This window comes from Panthera onca, chromosome X (genome assembly GCF_046562875.1).
Source record: "Panthera onca isolate mPanOnc1 chromosome X, mPanOnc1 haplotype 2, whole genome shotgun sequence".
Classification (NCBI taxonomy): domain Eukaryota; kingdom Metazoa; phylum Chordata; class Mammalia; order Carnivora; family Felidae; genus Panthera; species Panthera onca.
Window position 1 is genome coordinate 129,753,529 of NC_138357.1, and position 25,489 is coordinate 129,779,017.

Below are 25,489 nucleotides of genomic sequence, written 5' to 3' on the forward strand. Positions count from 1 at the left end.
AGCCCATGGGGAGTTCACCCCCAGGAAATGAGACCTGGGGACACAGTGGCACTCGTGGGAGGCTGTCTTGAGATCCAGGAGGGACAGGGCCACTGAGATCCAGAGGGGGCAGGGCCCCTGAGATCCAAGCAGGGCAGCGCCGCTGAGATCCAGGCAGGGCAGGACCGTGGTCCCTCCAGAGGCTCCAGGGAAGGGTCCTTCCTGCCTCTTCCAGCTTCTGGGGCTCCCAGCATCCCTGGGCTTGTGGCCACGTCCCTTCCGTGTCTGCCTTGGTTTTAACGTGGCTTCTGTCTGTGTCTGTGTCTCTTCTCTTGTAAGGTCCCCTGTCACTGGATTTAAGGCCACCCTGATCCAGGATGGGCTCTGTTTACATCCCTCATCACATCTGCAAAGACCCTGTTTCCAAATCAGGTCCCCGTCCCGGGTACTGGGAGCTAGAACAGGGACATATATTCTGGGGACACAAACTCCAGCCTTCTCGTGAGGACTCCCTCCCCCGTGGGTGAGTCCCCAAAGCCCCAGCCTGTCTCCAGCCACCCGTGGACCCCCTGGCCATCCATGTCTTCGTATAAAGCCCACCTGGTTTTGGTGAAACTGTCATTTTCACATCGTCTTCAGCGTTTTCATAGACGCCAAGGTGGGGAGATCGGAGGCCAGAGAAGCAGGGCGGGGGGGGGGGGGGGGGGGGGGGGGGGGGTTGGGGGGGGGTGGGGACGAGTCCTATCCCTTCCGATTCATCCGCTGGGACTTGGGATGAAATATTTTCCAAGGTCGGACCCACTGGTTTAACCGCCAGCGGGTGTGGACAGGGAAACGTTTGTCTGTGAGGCCGTCAGGGGCTGTGCGGGGGAGGGGGTGCGCGGTTTCCTGCATTCGTCCGCATTGCATCCCAGCTTGGAACGTTCTGCCGGGTCTGCAGCCTTCAGTTAGAAACATTGTAGCCTCGTCGACCTCTGACGCTTGTAACTCGTCTCCGTCTCCGTGGAGTCAGCAGCAGGCGTGTAAGGTTCTAGGCTCCCGCACACGGCTGGCTGCTGGCCCGAGCCCCCACGTGCTGCGGGACCTGTAGGACCCCAGGGTCCCCCGCGATGCTTCTCTGGGACAGGACCCACCGTCACGCCCAAGACGGCCGGGCCGTCCCCACCCGCAGCCTCGGGGCCCCGCCCTTCGCACAACGCGTGTTATAACCCAGAATGAGCCACGCTCTCCCAGGCCCCCTCCCTGCACGGCCCCCAGCACTCCTCAACGCGGAGGCCGCTAACCGAAAGGGACGGTCACCGTCTTGGCGAGCCCCGGGGCGTCCCAGAGCCGTCAGCAAAGTGCCAGCAGCGGAGGTGGTTCCAGAGGCACACAGCTGCCTCCTAATTCAGCGTCTCCTGGGCGTTCACGAGCGCACAGGCAGGTGCATCTCCCGAGGCCCCTCGCGACCTCCGGCCAGGGTGTGAGCTGTGGAAACCCCAATGCACGTTCAACCCACAACGGTGATCTTTTCGAATTCTGTGATACGTGTCTAGGGGCAGAGGCAGATTTTTTTTTTTTATCAAAAAAATTTTTTTATGTTTATTTTTGGGACACACAGCGTGTGACGGGGGAGGGGCAGAGAGAGAGGGAGACACGGAATCCGAAGCAGGTTCCAGGCTCCGAGCCGTCAGCACAGAGCCTGATGCAGGGGTTGAAGTCACGAACCGTGAGATGCTGGCCTGAGCCAAAGTCGGACGCTTTACCGACTGACCATCCAAGCGCCTCTAGAACGTAAACGAGACGCGGACAGGAAGCCAGGATTCTCTCCCTCACGATGGGATTCCCCTTCTGACACGGGAACGGATCCCTTCACCAACACCCTTTCAAACACACCGAGACTCGACCACCAAATCCCCCGCGTCGACTCTTGGCGGAGAAAATGCTCGGCACTGTGGACCGTTTCTGTGTTCTAGAACCTTCTAGACCCGCACTGCCCACCGAGGGCATCCCTGCCCCAAGGCTCCTACGCCAGGTGCCTCCTGCGTCCCCGAATATTGCACAGCTGCCTCTACTGCTCCGTAGGACCTCCTCGCTCCCACCGTTGGCCTAGAGGGTCAACCCCATGGTCGCAAGGCCTTTCGCACTCCGGTCCCTCGTGTCGTCCACGTGCCGTGCCTCGGACGACCCCAGACACGGCGATATCCTTGGCGTTTGTCGATCCGAGGGCCGGCTGAGGAGCCCTGACCCCGACGTAGGTCCCGCCTGCCGATTCAGCAGATTCCAAATCAGACAGAGACCGCCGACCGTCTCGGGACTCACGGTCCTCTGGAAACGTCCCACTTAGCTGTGGGGTTGGGAGGGAGAGATCACCGCCCCCCAGCCCCGCTCCTGAAGTAGACAGCAGGAGCCTTAGCAGTGCAGATGGCTGGGGATGACGTAAGCCACTCAATGGCATGCATGTGCCAAGACCCGTATTTACAACCACGTCCGCCTGGGGACAACCCTTCCCATGACACCCAGTGATGGCCTTCTTTGCTCGTGTCGAACACCACTTTGTCCTGTGGTGTAGACGAGACAGACCCCACACGCCCCAACGTCTACGAGATCGTGAATCCTGACAGTGGGCTCGCCTCCCCCTGAATGAGAGGAGCAGACATGGGGGGGGTGGGGCACAGAAGGTTCCAGAACAGGAAGCCCAGCACGGAGACCCTGGTTCCCCTGCGCTCCCCAGACGGACCCCGTTGGGCAAGTGTCCAGAGACCCGGGGCTGTAGAAACAGGAACCCTGAGTGGCTGATAAACGGCACAGGGCCGGCTTCACACTGGACACGTCGGGGACGCTTCCTGTCCCGAGATAACAAGGCTGCTGCTCCTTGACGGGCAGGACACGGCTGACGTGCGTCCAGATGAATCATGCGAGGGTCTCCGGGCAGCACAGGCTCCTGACCAGGCCGTGTCTCTTTGTCCGTGCCCAGAGTCTGTCCTCGGGGACCCTGCTCGTCTGCTGTCATCGTCACTGCCTGTCCCCCAGGCAGGACAGCGTCCCCCAAAAGTGCTGAGACGGCCCAAGAGAGGAGCCGAGAGCTGAGGGGCCAGTAAGTGGACGTCGTCCCGTCGGTGGGGGCGGGGGGCTGCTGTCCCAGGGCAGGGGGTGCTCAGGACCGGAGGGAAGGGCGGAGACGGCTGGGAGCATCCCTGACCGAGCGCTGGTCTCTGATACAGACGGGTCTGAGACCGTGGTGCAGGTGGGGACCCAGGCTGCGGGGGTTGGCGAGGTGACACCCGGGAAGGGTGCGACTGGGGAAGCCAACCACCGAGGCCACGTCCGGAGCACGTGCACCCAGGCCGTGACTCACAGCCACCGGCTGTGGGCGAGCCCTCGGGTCGTCCCCGAGGTGCACGGTGACCTCTGCGATCGTCCTGCCTCGGGGCTGGAGGCTCTGGACCAAGGGGCAGACAGGGTGGCTGAGGCCTGAGGCCAACCCTGGTTCCCATCGCAGAAGACGGGCCGATCGCCTGGGAAGGGGCCAGGTGTCATCAGTGGCCGGTGGCCGGAGAGCGGGCTTACCTTGCCGAAGCCTGGGGACGGGTCCTTGGAGCCCACAGGAAAGACAGGAAGCCAGTAGCAAGTGTAGGCGTCGATAGAGGGAACCCCCCTTCGTGACGGGTTAATCCTCTCAGAGTGAGAACGACCCTGGGGTCCTGGGGTCACGTGGTGAAGCACCTGGTCGCTGAAAAATGCACAGACGTTTCTCTTGTTTTCTTCCTTTCTTATTTTTTATTGTTATATGTTTTTGTATATTTTAATGTGTATTTTGGACAGACAGAGAGACACAGGGCAAGTGGGGGAGGGGCAGAGAGAGAGGGAGACACAGACTCCGAAGCAGCTCCAGGCACCGAGCTGTCAGTGCAGAGCCTGATGCAGGGGTTGAACTCACGAACCATGAGATCACGACCTGAGCAGAAGTCGGACGCTCAACCAGCGGGGCCCCCCAGGCGCCCTTTTTATATCGTTATTTTTTAAGTTTACATCCAAGTTAGTTCACGTACACACACGGAGATTTTTCATGGAAAGTCGAGCTGAGGTTTTGTCTCAAAATCACACGGGAGGGAGGACAGGGGCGCAGGGATGTGCAGGGAGCCGACTGGGGGTGTCCTTTCGCTTGTCGGGGGCAAGACACGGTCTCACCTCCCCAGACAGCCCCCGACGGTGGACAAGAAAAACATAGCTGCAAATACCCAGGAGCTGCATCAGATTCGGGCGGGGAGGGCGGGGGAGGTTTCTTGCAGACGCGAGGCGCGGGCGTGCAAACGGAAAGAAAGGGGATCCTGTTTGTTGCACTGAGACGTGTGTAAGAAACGGGGTGTCCGGGAGCGTTGATGGGCACGACCTTGGGGCAAAGCCATGCAAAGGGGGCAGCAACACATCCAGCTTCCGTGACTCAGGGACACGGCCTGCACGTGAACGCGGCCATTTAAGGACAAATCAGGAGTTGGCACGCGGCTCGGCCGTGTTCCCAGGAGGCCCCCGGGTGCCGAGTTCAGATTCTGTCTGCTCTGTGGGATGCCCTGGGGTCACAGGGTGCATCCGACCATCCCCGGGGTCCGTCTGCAGGCTGGTCCGTCTCGAGGTGGGGGCCCACAGAGCCACACCTCTGCCTGCTGAACCCACCTCTGGACGCACCAGGAAGCCCACCAGGCTCCCCCTCCAGGGTCCTGACAGGAGCCCCCACCCTCGGACTCACAGTGCAGACCCAGGTGATGCTGAGGAGGCCCGTGAACACGCACATGGCCCCCCATCGGCCCCCTTTGCTTTCCTGGTGACTCTGCTGTACGACTCAGATCGGGCAGCCGGAACAAATACCCCTCAGGGAGCAGGATCCAGAACAGACATTTATTCCTTCCTGGTCCTGGGGGCTGGGCGGCTGAGATCCAGGCAGGGCCGAAGCTGGGAGGCTGAGCTCCGGGCAGGGCTGAGGCTGGGCATCTGAGGTCAAGGCAGGGCTGAGGCTGGGGGTCTGAGATCCAGGCAGGGCTGAGGCTGAGGGGCTGAGATCCAGGCAGAGCTGGGGCTGGGAGACTGATCCAGGCAAGGCTAAGGCTGGGAAGCTGAGATCCAGGCAGGGCTGAGGCTGGGAGTCTGAGATGCAGGAGGGGCTGGGGCTGGGAGTCTGAGATCCAGGCAGGGCTGAGGCTGGGCGGCTGAGATCCAGGCAGGGCTGAGGCTGTGAGTATGAGATCCAGGCAGGGCTGAGGCTGGGAGTCTGAGGTCCAGGCAGGGCCGAGGCTATGAGTCTGAGCTCCAGGCAGGGCCGAGGCTGTGAGTCTGAGATCCAGGCAGGGCTGAGGCTGGGGGTATGAGATCCAGGCAGGACCGAGGCTGGGAGGCTGAGGCTTGAGTCTGAGCTCCAGGCAGGGCCGAGGCTGGGGGTCTGAGATCCAGGCAGGACCGAGTCTGGGGGTTTGAGGTTCAGACAGGGCTGAGGCTGGGTGTCTGAGATCCAGGCAGGGCCGAGGCTGGGAGTCTGAGATCCAGGCAGGGCTGAGGCTGGGGGTATGAGACCCAGGCAGGGCCGAGGCTGGGAGTCTGAGGCTGGGAGTCTGAGGTCCAGGCAGGGCCGAGGCTGGGTGTCTGAGATCCAGGCAGGGCCGAGGCTGGGAGTCTGAGATCCAGGCTGGGCCGAGGTTGGGGGTCTGAGATCCAGGCAGGGCTGAGGCTGGGAGTCTGAGGTCCAGGCAGGGCCGAGGCTGGGTGTCTGAGATCCAGGCAGGGCCAAGGCTGGGAGTCTGAGATCCAGGCTGGGCCGAGGTTGGGGTCTGAGATCCAGGCAAGGCTCAGGCTGGGTGTCTGAGGTCAACACAGGGCCAAGGCTGGAGGTCTGAGATCCAGGCAGGGCTAAGGCTGTGAGTATGAGATCCAGGCAGGGCCGAGGCTGGGGGTCTGAGATCCAGGCAGGGCTGAGGCTGGGAGTCTGAGGTCCAGGCAGGGCCGAGGCTGGGTGTCTGAGATCCAGGCAGGGCCGAGGCTGGGAGTCTGAGATCCAGGCTGGGCCGAGGTTGGGGTCTGAGATCCAGGCAAGGCTCAGGCTGGGTGTCTGAGGTCAACACAGGGCCAAGGCTGGAGGTCTGAGATCCAGGCAGGGCTAAGGCTGTGAGTATGAGATCCAGGCAGGGCCGAGGCTGGGGGTCTGAGATCCAGGCAGGGCTGAGACTGAGGGTCTGACTTCCAGGCAAGGCCAAGACTGGGATTCTGAGGCCCCGGCAGTGCTGAAACTGGGAGGCTTAAATCCAGGCAGGGATGAGGTTGGGAATCTGAGATCCAGGAGGGGCTGGGGCTGGGAGGCTGAGATCCAGGCAGGGCTGAGGCTGGGGGTCTGAGATCCAGGCAGGGCCAAGGTTGGGAGGCTGAGCTCCAGGCAGGGCCGAGGCTTGGGGGGTCTTAGGTCCAGGCAGGGCTGAAGCTGGTTCCTCCTGAGGCGTCTCTCCTCACCACGTAGACACCATGTGCCTGAGTCCTCACGTGGCCGTCCCTCTGTCTGTCTGTGTGCTGACCTCTTCTTCTCTAAGGACCCCAGTCCTGAGGGACCAGGGCCACCCAGTGACCTCATGTTCCCTTCGTCTCCTCTTTAAGGCCCAACGCCCAATACAGCCCCACTGAGGTCCTGGGGCTGAGGGTTTGAACTCGTGAATTTTAGGGGACGCTATCCAGCCCCCGAACCCCCTTTCTTGGAGAAGGGACACGTCCAACCCCAGTGTTGTCAGACCCCCTGAGGCTGAAAATGACCTCTTCCCCCTCAAAGCCTTTTCTCGTCCTTGGGCCTCAAACGGCGCTTTGGGACTTTATCGCTGGGCCCGGCTTCCCGTCTCTGTCGGCTCTGGGTTTCTCGAAGGGCCGCCCCTGGGGTTCTGTGTTGATGGCGAGCCCGACTCCGCACAGGCCCCGCCCCGAGGGCTCACTTCGCCTCGTGGCCCGGACGCGTGACTGCGCTTCCTTCCGTGCTGGTAAACGTTTCCACGATGACAGCACGCCCTCTGGGTCCTGACCCCCCAGAACCCTAAAAGGACCCCGGAGGCCCCGAGTGGCGTCGGTGGCATGGGAGGGCCACCCCCCAAACGGAAGGTGGGACGACGTGAACCGAGAGGCAGGCGAGGCCCAGGATGAGGCACAGACAGGCCCCCCTCCCCCCTCGGGCTGACCCAGGACAGGTGCGCCTTGAAGGGCACCAGAACGCGTCACCCCAAAGTTTCCCTCTTGGGCACAGGGGTGATTTGGAGGGACAGGCCACTGAGAACCAGCAGAAGCAGGAAGTCGGACGCCTAACCCACTGAGCCACCCAGGCACCCCGTAAATGGATGTTCTAATGGTGGAGATGTTTCCGTACGGGGAGAACTACACCCAGAGACGTCTCATCATATGAGAGACTCTTATTAACAAGACAGACCTTAATGGCCATGAATTTCCTGCGTTTCCTGTTTTGCGTTTCCCCAGAGCTGTACGTCCCCATCGGAAAGTCCGGAACCCCTTTTCCCAGGCTGAATCTGACACGGCTTCTAAGCCCTGGTCATCTGTCCGTCTCCCTGAGCCGCATGTTTCTTTCTGAGACCCCGTGTGTATATATGTAGTTAAAACTGGTGTGTCTTCTAAACTTTCATCTGTTTAATTTGCGGGCGTCGGGTCCAGAACCTAAGAGGTTACCGGGAAAAGATTTTTTTTCGTCTCAGCAGCAGGAATGTGGACGTGACCAGCAAGGGCCAGGGATGCGGCCAGGAGCTCATTAGCGGTGACACCCCTGGGGGGGAGGCAGCTGGGGATCTGACCTCTGACCTGGTGTCTCCTGTGAAGGTGCAGCTTTGGGGCTGGGATATGGCGGCCGTGCTGGATCTTCTGACCTTCCTGGTCGTCCTGAAGTCGGCATGCTGTGCACAACCACGGCCGGGTAGGTAGAGGCAGGCGCCCCGGGACGAGGTGGGATGGTCACTCCCCCCCCACCCCCGTGATGCCAAAGGGGACAGAAGTCCCTCCCCCAAGACCTAAAGCGTCCCCCGGCCCCGAGACAGCCCTGCTAGGGGGAGGGGTCCTTTTGCAAATCGAACTACAGGTATTTATTCGCGGGCAGAATCAGGGACCCAAGGGTGAAGATTCGATCCCACAACACGTCCACCGGAAGGTGCCAGAGAGCATGTAGACATGTTCCCGCAGGTGGCCCAGGAAAACGGGGTGCCCAGGGGCGTCTGGGGGGCTCAGCCGATCAAGCGTGTGACTCTGGAGTTCAGCTCGGGTCCCCCCTGATCCCATTTCACAGATGCTGCAGATCCTGGGATTGGGTTGGAGTTGATGTTCGCACAGAGCCCGACATGGGGCTCGAACTCACGAACTGCAAGATCAGGACCTGAGTCAAAGTCGGACGCCCAACCGACTGAGCCCCCCGGGCGCCCCTTCTCTGTAGTTTTCACATGATTTTGTGCATTTTTCAAATTATTGTCACTGTGGCTAATTATAAATTATTTTCTGTATTTTTCTGAAATTTTCAAATTATCGTCACGATCGCTAACTTGTCTGTATGTTTCCAATGATCTGCTGTAGTTTTCAAACTATTTTCTATGTTTTTCTTTTCTTTTTATTTTTTTAAAGGATTTTATTTTTCAGTAATCTCTACCCCCTGCACGGGGCTCGAACTCACAACCCGGAGATCAATAGTCGTACCCTCCACCCACGGAGCCAGCCGGGTGCCTCTGTATTTTTCCGTATTTTTCAAATTATGACTGTAGCCAACTCGTGTCTCTCAAATTATTTTCCGTGGTCTTCAAATTATTGCTCTGCCCAATTTGTCTGTTTTTCTGATTATTTTCTGTATTTCCCGAATTTTTATTAGTATAGCTAAGTTCACGGGCAAGAAGTGACATCCTTGTGGTTTGTTCGTTTTCTTAGTTTTTTTTTTTTTTTCAGCTCATTCCTTTAAGAAAAAGTTTATGCGTTTATTTCTGAGAGAGAGACAGAGCGCGAGTGGGGGAGGGGCGGAGAGAGAGGGAGAGAGAGAGAATCCCGAGCAGGCTCCGTGCTGTCAGCACAGAGCCTGATGCAGGGGTCGAACTCACAAACTGCGGAAGTCGAGAGCCAGACGCTCAACCCGCTGAGCCCCCCACGCGCTCTGACCTTGTGGGTTTGATTCGCAACCTCCCCCCTCCCCCCGCCCCAACGACTACGGATTCTGAGCGTCTTTTTGTGGCCTTGTACAGGTCCCTGAGTTTTTCACTTTGAAATGGTCAATGTTACGTTGTGTGAATTTGCCGCGCCCGACGTTTGCAAACCGTCTCCCCTGTTCCTAGAACATGACCGGGGGCGGGGGGGGGGGCAGGTGGGGGTTCCGGCTCCTCCTAAGGGTTTGTGTTTTCATTTTTGCTTTTTTAATCACAGCGCAAGACAAAATATCCCCTATTATAAACATGCAGCTGGATTCAAGGAAAAAAACGTTAACCTGGACGTACACAAGAAACGTGAGCGACCAGGAATGCACAATAGATACGCCGACTGCCTATTCCGCCACGGTGGGCCCACAGGTGAGTGTCCGGGGCTCACGCCTTGTGGCTTTGCGCCCTGTGAATCCGGACTTTTCCTGTGAGACGACTCTCGTGCCCCTGGCCTGCCTCGATTTCCACCCCTGTTGCTTTTGTCCGGGAAGAAAAAAAACATTTCCTGTATCCTCTTAGGCTCTGGCATGGAGATGTGCAAATTAAAGTGACACACGCCAGATTTTTTGGGAGAAAAGAGGTACAGATTTGTTCCTATGGTAACTTTTTACATCCATGAAGGTTCAGAGGAAAGAAGGGAAACCCCAAGGAGCAGGGAGGTTTGGTACCAGTTTTTTAGGAGGGTGAGGAATTCTGAGTGAGACGTGGGTTGTCAGAGAAATGGGCACTTTGGCTTCTGGGGCCAATAAGTTGTGGGGACGGGAGTGGGCAATAAGCCACAAGCCTAATGGCAGATATGGGTTATTTTAGTGAGGTCTGTGTATACAGTGTCTTCTCGGTGCTGGCTCTCCACATCAGGCGGGAAGGGTCACTGCCCTCGTCTTGGCCCAGGAGAAGGTGGGGGCGGGTCATGCCACCTTTGACACCTTTGGGGACATTTGCACCCTGCCTTCGTATAGTGGACATAAAACTTACACACTAAATCCCGCGTATGAGGGAGAATATAATAGTGGTCTTTTCTGCACCTGCCTTTGCTTTGATTTCTCCCCTTCCGTGAGGGGGAGGGGAAAAGACAGGGATTTGTCCCTTACGTGCCTCCCACCCCCTTCACGTTAGAACAGTCCCGTCTGGATTCCGTCCCTGTCTTTGGTCTCTGTTCGTTCACTCATCGTATACTTGACATGCTTCCTCAGTTTCATTCTTAGGAGGTTGGGCAAGGAAAATTAGCCATTACACTCTTAGGTTCTGTCTCTGAGGGCTGTGAATTAACCTGCTGAAGGATTACGATGAAGAGGTGAAGAGGTGAAGAGGCGAGAGGAAATGTATTTCTGTGCATATGGAGTTTACAAAAAGAGTAGCCCAATGAATAGGTAAAGTTAGGGCCTTGTATACCTAACTGGTAGGGAAAAGGGAAGAGAAGGGTGCCTGTGGGGCTCAGTCGGTCAAGCATCAGACTTCAGCTCAGGTCATGATCTCTCTCTCTGCCCCTCCCCCACTCGCCCGCACGCACGCTCTCTCTCTCTCTCAAAAATAAACATTTTTTAAAAAGTTATGAACTTGGAAAAAAAGTAATAAAATAAATGTCAAGGTTATTAAATAAATATAAAAATTCATGATTATGAAAAATATAGATAAATAAAAAACTGTGTTGGTCATTTCTGTGCATTTCATAGTATTCTTCTGATGGCTTGAAAAAAAATTTTTTTTAATTTTAACTGTTTGCTGTGGTGCAGAAAAGCCACTGAGGTTATGGGCTCTGTGTCCACAGGTCCTTACCCTCTTTTATAAATTCAGTGTGTTCGGGAAAGCATCCGGTTCTCCGAATTTTGTCCTGTTTAGAAAGAATGCTAATGTGGCTCTTTCCTCTAGAACCGTGTGGACTTTCTGTTTCCGTTTCAATTTTCGTTGTGAATTCAAGAAAACAGTTCAAAAATTCAGTGTTTCTGTACTTACAGTAGTGGCCGTTGATGTAAAAAAGAAAAGAAAAGGGCAAAAAAGAAAAGGAAAGAAAAGAAAAGAAAAAAGAAAAGAAGAAAAGAAAAGAAATGAAAAGAAAGAAAAGAGAAAAGAAAAGAAATGAAAAGAAAAGAAAGAAAAGAGAAAAGAAGAAAAGAAATGAGAAGAAAGAAAAGAGAAAAGAAGAAAAGAAAGGAAAGGAAAAGAAATGAAAAGAAAGAAAAGAGAAAAGAAAAGAAAAGAAAAGAGAAGAGAAAAGAAAAGAAGAAAAGAAAAGAAATGAAGAGAAAAAAGAAAAGAAAAGAGAAGAGAAAAGAAGAGAAAAAAGAAAAGAAACAAGAAAAGAGACAAAGGTCTCTTGTCAGGTCAAAGAGATTCCCTTAAATTCTTGCTGATGTAAGCTTTTTTCACCCACAGAATTTGCACCTTCTTGAAAACTTGTTTTGGGACCTTAGCTGAGATGATCAGGTTTTCCCCTCCCCATCCCCCTGGTCGGCCTCACTAATACACACCGTGCACAAGCTTAGTACAATTTTTAAATTTTTTTTAAGTTTATTTATTTATTTTGAGAGAGAGAGTACAAGCAGCGGAGGGTCAGAGAGAGGGAGAAAACTGACTTTGCCACCCAGGCGCCTCCGAGCTTAGTACAATTTTTTTTTTTTTTAAAGTTGAATTCCGGGGCACCTGGGCGGCTCAGTCGGTTAAGCGTCCGACTTCGGCTCAGGTCACCATCTCATGGTTCATGGGTTCGAGCCCCACATCGGGTTCTGTGCTGACAGCTCGGAGCCTGGAGCTGCTTCGGATTCTGTGTCTCCCTCTCTCTCTGCCCCTCCCCTGCTCATGCTCTCTCTGTCTCTCAAAAATAAATAAATGTAAAAAAAAAAAAAAAAAAAAGACACCACGTTGAATTCAGTATATGAGCCTGGCGTTTGGAGTTTTATCCTTTTTTATAGTTTTTAAGGTTTTATTTTTAAGTAAATCTCTACACCCAACGCGGGGCTTGAACTCACAACCCTGAGATCAAGAGTCGCACCCTCTTCGGACTGGGCCTGCCAGACGTCCCACATTTTTAAAATTCTTTCGATGAAGTTGGTTCCTTTCGGAATATCCTGTGGGTGGTCTTGGATCCGAGCTGTGCCAGCAACGGAAAGTCGAGTCTGGCTGTGTTTTCTTAAAAGCCCCCGTTTGTGCGAGTCTGTATTTTGTGGTTCATTGCCTTCCGTGTGGTCTGCACAAATCTGAGGGTTTTCTCCTGCAGGAAAAAGAAAAAAAAAAAAACCACCTCGTTCTTTTGCAGAAAGAGGTTGCAATGCTTTCAAGTAGCTGGCAGCTTCCTCCTTCCCGCTGGTTTGAAAGGGAATGTTCTAGAAGGAGACCTTCGCTGAGCCGCCTCCTGGGGCCACCTTTATCTTAAACCGCCTCATGTGTCAGTTCTGTCCTCTCCCAAGGCTTTAGTAGGAAACAGCTCATTCCGTTTTTTGGTTTTTTTTTTTAATAGTCATGTTTTGTTTTTAGTTGGGAGCTGGGGGCTTTTCTGCAGACTCAGAAAACGCGGCCGCAGAATTGCACAATTTCTCCCTGGGATTTGGGGTTTTCCGTGAGGCCCAGCAGGCAGCGATCGGAGGGCATTCCTGAACTTGGGTGTGTTTTATTCCTTCCTTGGCAGCCCCCCTCCTGCAAGCCGGATGGGAGGGCGGATTGGGGTTCTCTGCAGCCTGGGGATCTCCAGCCGCTCCCCCCGGGAGAGGAGAACTTCCTGCACCCGGTTCGGCACACGCGGGAGCTAACGGTGGTCCGCGTTTCCTAGGTTTTGAACTTGAGGAGGAAATGTGCGTGCGTGTAATGATTTCCCTCCTGGCCACACTCCACCGGATCACAGCCACGTGGGCAGAGTCCACCCGCTGGGCGGCCCTGCACCCCTGGAATCCGGGGTTTGACAAACAGGATGCGGCCCGTGCTGACTTTTCTCGTCGCACATGGTCTGGTTTTCCTCTCGAGCTTTTTTTAATCTCGTGTCCTCAGTGCGCTCCGTGTTTGGCACTTGAGGCCGCCTTGGGCTGGCTGCTGTCGGCCTCCCCGCGGGCCCGCGCCGCCCTGGCCCCTTTTTCCAGTTCCGCGTTTCATCCCGGTCCACGTAGGAGCCGTCGGGAGAGACGCCACGGTCCCGGGGGGAAAGACGATGATGAGAAATGAACAGTGCCATTCGCCCATGAAGCAGAACACAGCGGGGTACCTGCAACAATGTGCATGAACTTGGCAAAAATGTTGCCGGGTGACGGAAGCCGCCGGACACAAAAGGCTACATTGTGCCTCATCCCAGTTGCACCCAGGCCTGGCGTGGGGGGTGGGGGGACTCCCCTCATTTAAGGAAAAGCAAACAGGCCCAAAATCAGGCGTCTGGGAAATGCTAAGTCTACAGACAGACAGAGGGTGCAGAGCCTCAAAGTCAGGCTGAGAAGTGGGAACACTTTCTATTGGTGCCGATGTGCAGAAACACTTTTCCTCTACACTCTTAAGTGATGTCCACGGGGCTGTGCAAATTAGACTGACAAAAGACAGATTAAGCGAGGCAGGTTTTACATGGTGTTAAAATTCTCAGTGCCATGAGGTGGGGAGGGCTTCATAGAAAGAAGAAAACGGACCCAATGCAGCAGTTAGACTTGGGAGTTTGTATACTATTTTCTTCACACACAGCAGTAAATCGTGCAGATGTGACAAGAGACGGGAAAAGAGGTTTGAGGCGGCCAAGGGCAGCACACTGGGGGAAGATACGTGTTTGAAGCAAAGTACGCACGGAATTAGGGACGTCGTTGGCGTTAATCAGGTCCTGGCCGTTATGGGCCAGATGTGAGCTCTTTGGATTATGGCAGAGAGGGCAGTGTCCCCATGCGACTGATTTCGCGGGACCTCTGAGCTGGTTCTTATAGGCGAGGGCGGGGTTTCCCGGAGGTCGTGGGTCAGGGTGTGCTCTGTCCCTGCTGACGGTAATTCTTTGGGGAGAGAAATGCAGGCTGGGTGTCGTTCCCGTGACATCTGTGCTGTAGGTTCGATGTCATCCGGGCGCTGGCGGGGCGTCGGGAGTGCTCTCGGCGTTCAGGTGCCCTGGGCCCTTCCCGCCGGGAGCCCCGGGGCAGGGGCGCCTGCAGACAAGGCAATGCGGCCTTTGCAGGTGACGGAGGACCACACCTACGTCTGCACCTTCCCCAACTCGGTGCTGCACAGGGGGGCCAACCTGACCGTGAAGGTCACTTGCGACGGGGACGTGTTCCTCCAAGTCCTGACTTTTGCTAACCCAGGTGAGGTCCCCGTCAGCTGCGGTCGCGTGGTTCCCGGCCCACCCGCGGGGCACCGACGGATTTCGGGCCGTGTCTCCCCAGGCAGGGAAGGTTCCGGAGCCGTGAACTTCTCCTGCCTCATTTACAACGTGCGCTTCATGAACTGTAGCTGGGCGCCCGGCCCGGCCGCCCCGGCCGACGTCCAGTATCGACTGTTCTCCTGGGCGTCCAGGTGACCGGGAGCCCTCGCTGCGCCCGGGGACCCGCGCGGCGGTCCTCACGTCAAGTGCTCAGCCTTTGGTTCAGGGCCCCAGGGTGGAGGGGGGCGTCTCCCCAAAAGGTCCCAAAGTCACCCAGCAAAGCGCCCATCGGCCAGGCCCCTGGGGGGAGGGGGGGAGAACCGGGCAACTTTGCCACCTCCTGGCCCCAGCGTGCAGCCCCCCTTCCCGACCTGGGGACGGGGACATCCCCCATTTGGACACTGAATGCTTCGCGGAAGGGGTTGTAACCCCCTCGCTCTGCAAAGGGCGGGCCCCTGCCCGTGCCTGCCGCGTGCCGGCCGGTCGCCTGGGACGCACATCGCGTTCTGGTTTTACGCTCATTCGGGGGACGGGACTGTCCCCTGTCATCAGTGGGTTCTCTGGGTTGCAGGGGGGGGGGGTGGCTGGCAATGGCTGCCCACGAGGACTCACAGGCGGGCCTGCCCTCGCCCCCCTTGCTCGTGACAGGCATGAGGCCGAGGCGGAATGCGTCCATTACATCCTCGGCCCCACGGGGACCCGCGTGGGCTGCCATTTCGACCAACTGGGCGAACCCCAGAGGACGGACAATTACTTCTTCTTGGTGAACGGAACCAGCAGGGAAACGGCGATCCCGTTTTTGGATTTCACTCCATTTAAGGCCGTTCAAATCGGTAAGTCGCGGCCTCCCTCGCCCTGCGTTCGGCTCGCCGTCCAAGGTGACCGGTGTCTGGCTGCCCCCGGGGGTGGGGGGGATGCTTCTCTAATACGTGTATTTCTTCCAAGAGGCGCATCACAGCCTTCTTGCGCGTGGGAATACAAAACAAGAAAAAAAACTTCTCCTCTACACTCTTACGTTCTGTAGCGAGGATTGCAAATTAAACTGACAAGCACTCTATTAGCGGGAGAAAAGCATACAAATTTAATTTTAATTCTTACATGCCTGGAGGGGGGCCTTCATAGAAAAGAAATGGTCGAGGGCGCCTGGGTGGCTCAGCGAGTTAAGTGTCCGACTCTTGGTTTTGGCTCAGATCGTGATCTCACGGTTCGTGGGTTCGAACCCCGGGTCAGGCTCTGTGCTGACAGTGCAGAGCCTGCTTGGGCTTCTGTCTCCATCTGTCTCTGCACCCCCAGCCCCCACACTTGCTGTCTGCCTCTGTCTCCAAATAAATAAACTTAAAACAAAAGACAACAAATGGGCTAAACACGAAACACTTTGTCGTGTTTCGCTGCCGTAGAGAAGTACGATCCACCCAGGAACATCACCATCACCTACAACCGGTCGCACCACATCATCCGGTGGGAACATCCCGAGATCCGATTCGACCTTTCGAGTCACATGCTGTATTACGAGCTGGACATCCAAACGCCGGTAAGAACCCACGCGTCCGTGAACGACCCACACAGCGCGTGCTGTCCCGTCTGCCCCTGGGGCGTGAAGTGCGCAGGTTCATTTTTGGTCTTAAAAAGGAACCTCTATGGAGGCACCTGGGTGGCTCAGCGGGTTAAGCCTCGGCTCTTGCGTTCGGCTCAGGTGAGGATCTCATAGTTTGTGAGTCCGAGCCCTGCATCAGGCTCTGCGCTGACAGCACGGAGCCTGCTGGGGGATCTCTCTCCGTCTGTCTCTGCCCCTCCCCTGCTGTCTCTCTCTCTGTCTCTCTCTCAAAACAGACATACTTAAGAAAATTGTTTATGAAATTTTTTTTTCGAGTAATCTCCACGCACAACATAGGATTTGGTCCTGAGCACCCCAGACCCCAGGACCTTTGCACAGACCGCTGCCTGTGCCCACAGGCTCTGCCTCTGTCCCCAAGTGTGAGGTCCTTCTCTGCCTCCACACTGAATGAATGAATGAATGAATGAATGTTGGGAATATCCGTGCACGGCCCCCACAAGCCACAAGAGCGCCTCTCCTGCCCACGGGACCCGCCACAAGGTGTGATCTGCTGTCCGCGATCTGTCCCCGGGTGTCCACGTGTCCACGTTCCCGAGGCCGGCGCCAGCCGCTGGCCCCGTCCCACAGCCCGCAGCGCCCTTTACGGCACGGTCCGGCGCTCTCCTCAAAGGCATGGAGGGGTCCCCAGGCCCAGCCGGGTGTGGACCCCTCACCTGTCGGCACCTTTCCAAACGGAAGTTAGGCGGTGTCCCTTCTGTCCTGAAAACCCTCCCAAGAGGCCAGGTTTGGGTCTTGGATTCGGGTTCGTACCCTGGACGTGGCCGCCAAGAGTGTGCAGCTTCCGCCCTGCCCGCTGGCATCCTGGTCCCCAGGGCTCCTGTGCGTGACCTCACACGGGTGACCTCGCACTGGTTCCTCACGGGTAACCTCAGGCAGGTGATAACACAGGTGACTGTAGACAGGGGACCTCACCCAGAGTGGGCCGCGGGCCTCTGACGTGGTTAGTCCACGCCGGACATCTGAACGTTCGGACAAGATGCGACCGTCGGAGCCGCCTTCTCGTCCCTCACACCGTCCCCAGGACAAATTCACCAGCCAGCGGTAGAGTCACAGTGACGGAACTCGGTGTTCAAGTTTCTCTACCCTCTTAAGTGCTGTCCCTGAGGCCTGCAAATTAAACAAAAGGCAGGGGCGTCCGGGTGGCTCAGTTGGTTGAGCGTCCCACCTCGCTTCCCTGGAGAAGGAATTTCTGATACGTTCGCTGTCCTTCCTGGAACTGAGGTGTCCCCACAGAGGGGTCGTACGGACCCTCATTCCCGGTCTTTTCTCTTTAGCAGGTAAGGAAGCTCTGACAAGGCTGCCTCATCCCGGTCCAGGAGGTCCAGGCAGGTTCCCACACTTGCACACGGTGCAGAAAACGCAGACACTGACCATTTTTCCTTTCTTACAGGCGAGCTCCCCAGAAACAAACCGTGTAAGTATCTCGTCCTTTCTCTGTGACTTACGTGCGCGGGCCCAGAAAGCGGGGGGAGCTTTCCGGGGGAGAACCGGTTCCATGTTCACTGACCACCTGGGCCGTGGGGTCCCAACCAGCCCCGTAGCGGCCCTCACGGTTTCACTCTCGCGTTGGGACGCTGTATTTCTCCACTGCCCCTGACTCAGCTCAGGTCACCCGCGGACGGGGAAACGTCCTTCCAGACGATCTCCTTGGGGCCGATGCAGTTCACACGTTGTAGTGAGTGTAACAGCGGCCGGAAAAGCTTGTGTCCCCCCAGAACCCTGCACTGGGGTCATATTTGGAAACAGGGTCTTTGCAGATGTCAGTAACTGAAGGATCGGAGATGAGCCCATCCTGGGTCAGGGGGGCCCGAAATGCAATGACACTGTCCTTACGACACAAAGAGGAGACATATACACAGAGGAGAAGCTGCGTGAAGGAGGAGGCAGAGATGGGAGGGACGCGGCCACGAGCCCAGGGGCGCCTGGAGCCCCAGAAGCTGGAAGAGGCAAGAAGGAGCTTCCCCTGGAGCCTCTGGAGGGGGCACAGCCCTGCCTGCATCTCAGGGGTCCTGCCCTGTCTGGATCTCAGCGGCCCTGCTTCTCCTGGATCTCAGTATCCCTGCCCTGCCTGGGTCTTAGTGGCCCTGCCCTGCCTGGATCTCAGGGGCCCTGCCCTGCCTGGATCTCAGCAGCCCTGCCTGGATCTCAGGGGTCCTGCCCCTCCTGGGTCTCAGCGGCCCTGTCCCTCCTGGATCTCAGGGGCCCTGCCCTGCGTGGATCTCAGCGGCCCTGCCCTGCCTGGATCTCAGGGGTCCTGCCCCTCCTCAATCTCAGCAGCCCTGCCTACCTGGATCTCAGCAGACCTGCCCTGATTGGATCTCAGTGGCCCTGCCCTGCGTGGGTCTCAGTGGCCCTGCCCCTCCTGGATGTCAGGGGCCCTGCCCTGCCTGGACCTCAGGCTCCTGCCCCTCCTGGATCTCAGAGGCCCTGCCCTGCCTGCACCTCAGTGGTCCTGCCCTGCCTGGATCTCAGTGGCCCTGCCCTGCTTGGATCTCAGTGGCCCTGCCCCCCTGGATGTCAGTGGCCCTGCCCTGCCTGGATCTCAGGGGTCCTGTCCCTTCTGGATCTCAGCGGCCCTGCCCCCCTGGATGTCAGTGGTCCTGCCCTGCCCGGATCTCAGCGGCCCTGCCCTGCCTGGATCTCAGGGGTCCTGCCCCTCCTGGATCTCAGGGGTCCTGCCCCTCCTGGATCTCAGCAGCCCTGCCCCCCTGGATCTCAGCAGCCCTGCCCGGATCTCAGCAGCCCTGCCCTGCCTGGATCTCAGCGATCCTGTCCCTCCTGGATCTCAGTGGCCCTGCCCTGCCTGGATCTCAGTGGCCCTGCTTCTCCTGGATCTCAGTATCCCTGCCCTGCCTGGGTCTTAGTGGCCCTGCCCTGCCTGGATCTCAGGGGTCCTGTCCCTCCTGGATCTCAGTGGCCCTGCCCTGCCTGGATCTCAATGGTCCTGTCCCTTCTGGATCTCAGCGGCCCTGCCCCCCTGGATGTCAGTGGTCCTGCCCTGCCCGGATCTCAGCGGCCCTGCCCTGCCTGGATCTCAGGGGTCCTGCCCCTCCTGGATCTCAGGGGTCCTGCCCCTCCTGGATCTCAGCAGCCCTGCCCCCCTGGATCTCAGCAGCCCTGCCCGGATCTCAGCAGCCCTGCCCTGCCTGGATCTCAGCGATCCTGTCCCTCCTGGATCTCAGTGGCCCTGCCCTGCCTGGATCTCAGTGGCCCTGCTTCTCCTGGATCTCAGTATCCCTGCCCTGCCTGGGTCTTAGTGGCCCTGCCCTGCCTGGATCTCAGGGGCCCTCCTCTGCCTGGATCTCAGGGGCCCTGCCCTGCCTGGATCTCAGCGGCCCTGCCCCTCCTGGATCTCAGTGGTCCTGCCCCTCCTGGATCTCAGACGTCCTTCCCTGCCTGGATCTCAGCAGTCCTTCCCTGCCTGGATCTCAGCGGCCCTGCCCCCCTGGATCTCAGCAGCCCTGCCCGGATCTCAGCAGCCCTGCCCTGCCTGGATCTCAGCGGCCCTGCCCCTCCTGGATCTCAGTGGTCCTGCCCCTCCTGGATCTCAGACGTCCTTCCCTGCCTGGATCTCAGCAGTCCTTCCCTGCCTGGATCTCAGCGGCCCTGCCCCCCTGGATCTCAGCAGCCCTGCCCGGATCTCAGCAGCCCTGCCCTGCCTGGATCTCAGGGGCCCTGCCCCTCCTGGGTCTCAGTGGCCCTGCCCTGCCTGGATCTCAGCGGCCCTGCCCCCCTGGATCTCAGCAGCCCTGCCCGGATCTCAGCAGCCCTGCCCTGCCTGGATCTCAGGGGCCCTGCCTCTCCTGGATCTCAGTGGCCCTGCCCCTCCTGGATCTCAGCAGTCCTGACCCTCCTGGATCTCAGTGGCCCTGCCCCTCCTGGATCTCAGCGGCCCTGACCCTCCTGGATCTCAGGGGTCTTGCCCCCCCTGGATCTCAGCGGCCCTGCCCTGCCTGGATCTCAGCGGCCCTGCCCTGCCTGGATCTCAGTGGCCCTGCCCCTCCTGGATCTCAGAGGTCCTTTCCTGCCTGGATCTCAGCGGCCCTGCCCTGCCTGGATCTCAGTGGCCCTTCCCCTCCTGGGTCTCAGCGGTCGTGCCCTGCCTGGATCTCAGCGACCCTTCCCTGCCTGGATCTCAGCGGCCCTGCCCCTCCTGGATCTCAGTTGTCCTGCCCCTCCTGGATCTCAGCGGCCCTCCCCTGCCTGGATCTCACCGACCCTTCCCTGCCTCGATCTCAGGGGCCCTGCCCTGCCTGGATCTCAGCGACCCTTCCCTGCGTGGATCTCTGGAAATCAGCGGCTCTGCCCCTCCGGGATGTCAGACTTCTGGTGTCCAGAGCTGGGGAAGGATGCCGTCTGTGGTCTTCAGCCACGGGGTGTGTGGTCATTGGTCAGTGTTGCCGTCAGATGCTGACATGAGCGCCCCCCCATCCTCTCAAGGGCAGCAGCGACCCCCATCCCGCAGATGGTCTCCCATCCATCACCTGGCTTCCCGTGGGCCTCACGGGCTCCCGGGTGACACCCACCCTGCTAGCCAGATGCTGCCCCACGGACCACACCTGCAGTGCCCGGGACCAGGCTGAGGGTCCCGTGCAGTCTCAAGGCGCCCCTGGGGGCCAGCCTCCGGCGCCAGGTGTCCAGTCTGGGACCCCTCGCCGCTCAGACGCCAGCTGAGATCCAGGGCACCACAGGCATTGGCCAGGCGGTGTGTGTGGCTCCCGCTGCCTGGGGGGGGGCTCTTCTTGGGGGAGGGGAGATCCCTGCTGCCCCCCTCAGCGTCCGTCTGCAGGAGCTGGCCCGGCAGCTCCCTGGGTCCTCGTCTGCCCCGCCCCCCGTTCCTGCCCCAGGGCCGTGCGGGTGGGCGGCCGGGAGCAGGGCGCCTGCAGAGCCCAGAAAGAACAGCGGGGTGTTTCAGCCGCGTGCCTGGGAGATCAAGTGCGTTCCCCGCGCAGAGGACCGTCCAGATGGTGCCCTGGGGCTCAGGGTTGTGCACTCTCAGGTCCCTGTGGCGCCAGGGAAAGGCAGGTGGGGACAGCGGACGCCTCCCGGCCAGCGGCTCCGATTCAGAGCCCGGCTGTGCCTCCAGAAAGCGAACGGGCCGACGGGGCTCCACGAGGTCGGTGCGGAATCACCGCGGGCCGCGTCCCGAGGGCGCGAGGTCTCTGCCCGAGGTGTGGGTGCAGCTCAGAGAGCTGTGGGCACCAGGCGTGAAGCGGAGTCAACCTCCCCGGCGGGAGGAGGCGGGGCCTTACCTCCCCGGCTTTGGCGGAGCGAGACTGACCAGACGGACGTGCGGAGTTGCGCCCGGACGCACGGGTGTCCCCGCGCGGGGTGTGCGGCCTGGTCCCTGCACGGACCCCAGACCTCAGAGCCCAGGGGACCCCCCCCCCCCGCCCCCGGCCTGCTCCCCAACGACCCTTCAACAACGCCCCTCACGCACAGTCCCCTCCCGTCTCCAAGGTTTTCCAGAGGGGACAGGACCCGAACGTGTACCTGATGCCCAGTTCCGCCACCAGAGCCAAGAGCGCCTTCCGGGTGAGGGTGCGTTACATGTACAACCACCTGTGGAGCGAGTGGAGCCCCACGCGGCGGTTCGGTGAGTGGCCCAGGCCCCCCGCGCCGCGCAGGGACCCTTCGTTGGGGCCCCGGCTTGGCGTCCTCTGCCGTCTCGTCTCGGCACCGCTGCCGTGGGACCCAGGCCCCCCTGAGCGCATCTCGAGCCGTCACTGCCCTCTCACCTGTGACCCTCTTCCCATCAGGTCCCGTTCACAGGTCTCCGGGGCACCACGTGGGCCTCTTTGGGGGTCCGGACACCCCGCAGCACCCTCTCCCGGGTCCCTAGGGGCCCCCTAGGAGGCCATCCCCCTAGACTCAGCCACCTGAGCGAACCAACCTGCCCAGAGGGACATGGGGAACCCCACGAGGCCAGGGTCTGCCTAAATGGCCCCCTCCAGGGGTCCCACAGGACTGTTCTGGGGGCGTGAGCCCAAAGTATGCACCAGCTGGATGCCCATGCGCTCTGCAGGCTGGCAGCCACCCCCCCACCCCCCCCGGAAGCGCCTGCTGTGTGCAAAGCTGACCACCTGCTTCTCTTCCCCGCCAGGCCTCCCGGAGCAGGATTTCAGCGGCGCCCTGGTGGGGCCCGTGGTGGGGACGGCGGCTTTGTCCGCGCTCGTCCTCATGTTCCTCTGCAAACGGTAAGCGCCCCCCCCCCCCACCCCGGACTTTGCAGAAGGCCACGCGGCGCTGGCCCGGGAGCCTGGGGAGTGGCCAGGGACCGCAAATCCAGAGACCGCGAATCCAGAGACCGCGAATCCAGATACTGGAGTGAAGTCGAAGTCGCTTAAGGCTGGGGAGGGGCGGGGGTCTCCTGCTGTCTCCGCCGCTGTCAGCGGCCCCACAGCCACACTGGGATGTCGGAAGGACCCTCCCGTCCCACGAACCGCTAGACTGCGCGCTTCCAGGGGGTCCCAGCCAGAGTCCTCCGGGTCCAGACGCTGCGCTCCGCGGTCGCCAAGGGGACAAAGCACCATTCGGGACGTCCCGTCCCCGTGTCCACGGCTGGGGACTTGCTCACAGGGTCCCCGGTTAGGGAACCCTTCCTGGGGCCTCAATTAGGACGGTCCTCTCGCGGCGGGGAGGGGCAGTGAGCCTCCGGGGCGGGGGGGGGGGGGGGGGGGGTGCCGCAGGCGGGTAACGACGCGTGCGCAGCTCTGGACAAGCCCAGGAGCAGGGGAGTCTCCAGGAGACCCCGGGGCTATGGGCGGGTCGATGGGGGCGGGTCGTTCTGCCTCCCCGCGTGCTCCCCAGGACCCTCTGATACTCAAGGACCAAAATCAAAGCCCTGGGGCCTCTTGGGGACCTGGAGACTCCGGGTGTCCTTGTACACTTTGTGGTGCTTTAGAAGACCCGGGGAGGAGGGGGGGGGCACTTGGAGAGGATCTGAGGAGTCCTGCGCGCGTCTTCGCTGGTCCGGCAGGTGCACACCAGGCCTGGCGGGTGTCCGTGGGCGCTGCGTTTCTCCAGGAAGGGACGCGCAGAGGCCGTGGGGCCCTTCACGGTGTACGTCTCCCCGCCAGGTTCTCCGTGAGGCGCAAGATGTTCCCTCCCATCCCGCAGGTGAAGAAGGAAATCGCCAAGGCCCTCATGCCCACACCGGGGGTGAGTGACCCCTCCGTCTACACCCAGGAGGTGGGCGCGTCCCCTCCCGGCTGCCAGCGCCGTGTGAGGTCCCGGGAGTGGGGGCGGGGGTGTCTCTGGCGGTGGGGGCAGTCCGGGGGTGCGCTGTCGGTGGGCGGGGGGTCAGCGGAGGGGCCACGACCCTCCAGCACCCGAGGCCGTGCGCGTGGGCGCTCACCACGAAAGCCGAAATGCTGGGCATTGGAGACGCACGGCCGTCCGCCACCCCAGTCCCCGGGAGCAGGCGTGTGGCCCGTTTCCCTGCCGCAGATCCGGGGCTGGTCCTTCGGTGCTGGTGGTTCCCCTCCTTGGGGGGAGCTTGTGGGCGCCGGCAACCGCCCCCCCCCCATTACCACACCTCCCGTCACAGGAGCAAAGACCCTACTTCCTGATCCAGCCGCCTTCGCGTCCTCATGCGTCAGCCCAAGCGCTCCCCCTGAGGAGGCGGTCGGACACCCCCACAACGCCCTGCCGGGGCGCCCCACCCCGCGGCTTCCACGACCCAGGCTGCCCTCGCGGGGTGCTTAGGGTCCACGGAGAAACTTGGGGCGAGGCTACGGGGCTTGCAGTGCGCTCAAGTTTCCAGCTCAGGTTTCCAGCGTGCTCCCTCCAGAGGCTCCAGGGCAGGGTCACTCCCTGTCCCTTAAATTGGGGGGGGGGGGGGCTCCCTGAGGCCCCCGGCGGCCCCCAGCGTCCAGGCTGGACGGAGCCTGATCTCACAGGGGGACTGTGTCACCTGGTGGCAGCCGGGGCCATGGCAGCCTGCGGGGTCCCCGAGGGGCGCCCGGGGCAGGCAGGGGGGGACTTTAGGGGGCCTCCCGTGGTGTCGCCGGGCAAAAGGGAGGGCTTCCTGGGTGTCCGCTGGGGTGAGCGTCACAGGGACGCATTATTTCCATTTATGACAGGTTTGTGGAAACCTAAGTCACACGCCTCCCCCCCCCCCCCCCCACCGCCCCTGTCACCTATTCCAAAGGCCCAAGGCAGGGGCGTTGTGCCCCCCACCAGCTGCGTCTGGTTCCAGAGCATTCTCATGACCTCCAAAGGAGAGCTTGTCCGCATTAAGCATCACCTCCATCGGATTCCAGGTCCCCCCGACCCTGTGGGCGCTCACGTCCACCTCGTGTGGCCGGATTTCCCTGTTTCGGGGGTTTTGTTCCCTTGGGGTCTCGCCCCGAGGTCCTGTGTGTCCCGCTTCTGTCCCTGAGCATCGTGTCCTTTTCGCAGCCGAGCAATAGTCCCCCCCCCCCCCCCCCCGTCCTGTTTGCACCTGCCGGCCTCGGGGCGTGGGAGGGTTCGGGGGTCTCGACCCTTGCCTTCTCTCTCTCTCTCTCTCTCAGGTCGCCTGGGACGAGGGCCACCCCCCGCCGGGCCCCCAGGACCCCGAGGACGTGGTCACGCTGGAGGCAACGTGCTGACGGGCACGGGGACGAGGGGAGGTGGTGCGTTCCTCTTGCGACCACTTCTGGCACCGTGTGGTGTTCGCAAACTAGCAGATAAATAAACTAACGAGACAACATAAGAGAAGGAAAATAACAAGAGAAAACGTAATAGGGTGAAATAAAATCATACAGGGCAAAAAAAGAAATGAAATGACAAGACAAAAGGTAAGAATAAGAGAATAGCAGGTGGGGAAACGCCGAGCGTCCAATGGCAAACGAGCCTCCCGGCTTCTCGGGTTTTGCAAAGTGCCGGCCTGAACGCGGGTCCTCGTGCTGGCGAACCGGGGTTGCTCACGCGTCCTTCGAGACGCGCCCGGCCCGCCGTCCACACGCGGTGCGCGGCGAAGCTGCGGGGGCGTCATTGGGGGCCGTGGATGCGCGCCAGCAGCCGGGCCCGGGGTCGCCCACGCCAGGCCCCCGGGTCTCCGGACGCGGACGTGCGCCCACACGCGTCAGCCCAGGGCTCCGGGCTCAGGGCGAGGTGAGCAGGGTCCCGGCCGCACCCACGCAGACCGACGCCACAGACGCGTCAGCGTCAGTCCGCGTTTCACAAGAGCCGCGGGCCTGATAAGCAAGGGTTTTCTTGAAAAACGTCCCTGGTTTGATCGGGCCCGGGTAAGATGCACGGAAGCAAGCGTGAGCCTCTTTCGAAAGGTTTCCAAACGCCCCAGAGAGAGAGAACTTGGGCTCCCCGCACAGGAAGTGCGCGCCCATTATCTCCGCGGGCAGCTGGCACCGCGGCCCCCAGACCCCGTCCGGCACCGCCCAGGAGCCGCCCGGTCAAGGGGCCGTGGCC

The 25,489-nt window shown here is 59.8% G+C and overlaps 1 protein-coding gene across 3 annotated transcripts; it reads left to right on the top strand.

The window, feature by feature from the left end:
* The first annotated feature begins 902 nt into the window (after nt 1-902).
* Nucleotides 903-24,955, top strand: LOC145714665 (granulocyte-macrophage colony-stimulating factor receptor subunit alpha-like). 3 transcript variants are annotated; one of them, XM_081794342.1, is made up of 12 exons: nt 903-3,055; nt 7,804-7,897; nt 9,376-9,518; nt 14,275-14,401; nt 14,483-14,612; nt 15,109-15,293; nt 15,858-15,991; nt 17,466-17,489; nt 21,536-21,671; nt 22,179-22,272; nt 23,155-23,266; nt 24,592-24,955. In XM_081794342.1, the coding sequence occupies exons 2-12, from the start codon at nt 7,825-7,827 to the stop codon at nt 24,667-24,669; spliced, it is 1,236 nt and encodes a 411-aa protein (XP_081650468.1). In that variant the 5' UTR covers nt 903-3,055; nt 7,804-7,824; the 3' UTR covers nt 24,670-24,955. The 3 variants fall into 3 exon arrangements, with proteins under 3 accessions (XP_081650468.1, XP_081650470.1, XP_081650469.1); XM_081794344.1 differs by having other exon boundaries at nt 905-3,055; nt 23,155-23,236; nt 24,592-24,931; XM_081794343.1 differs by lacking the exon at nt 903-3,055 and adding an exon at nt 4,332-4,718.
* Nucleotides 24,956-25,489: the final 534 nt, after the last annotated feature.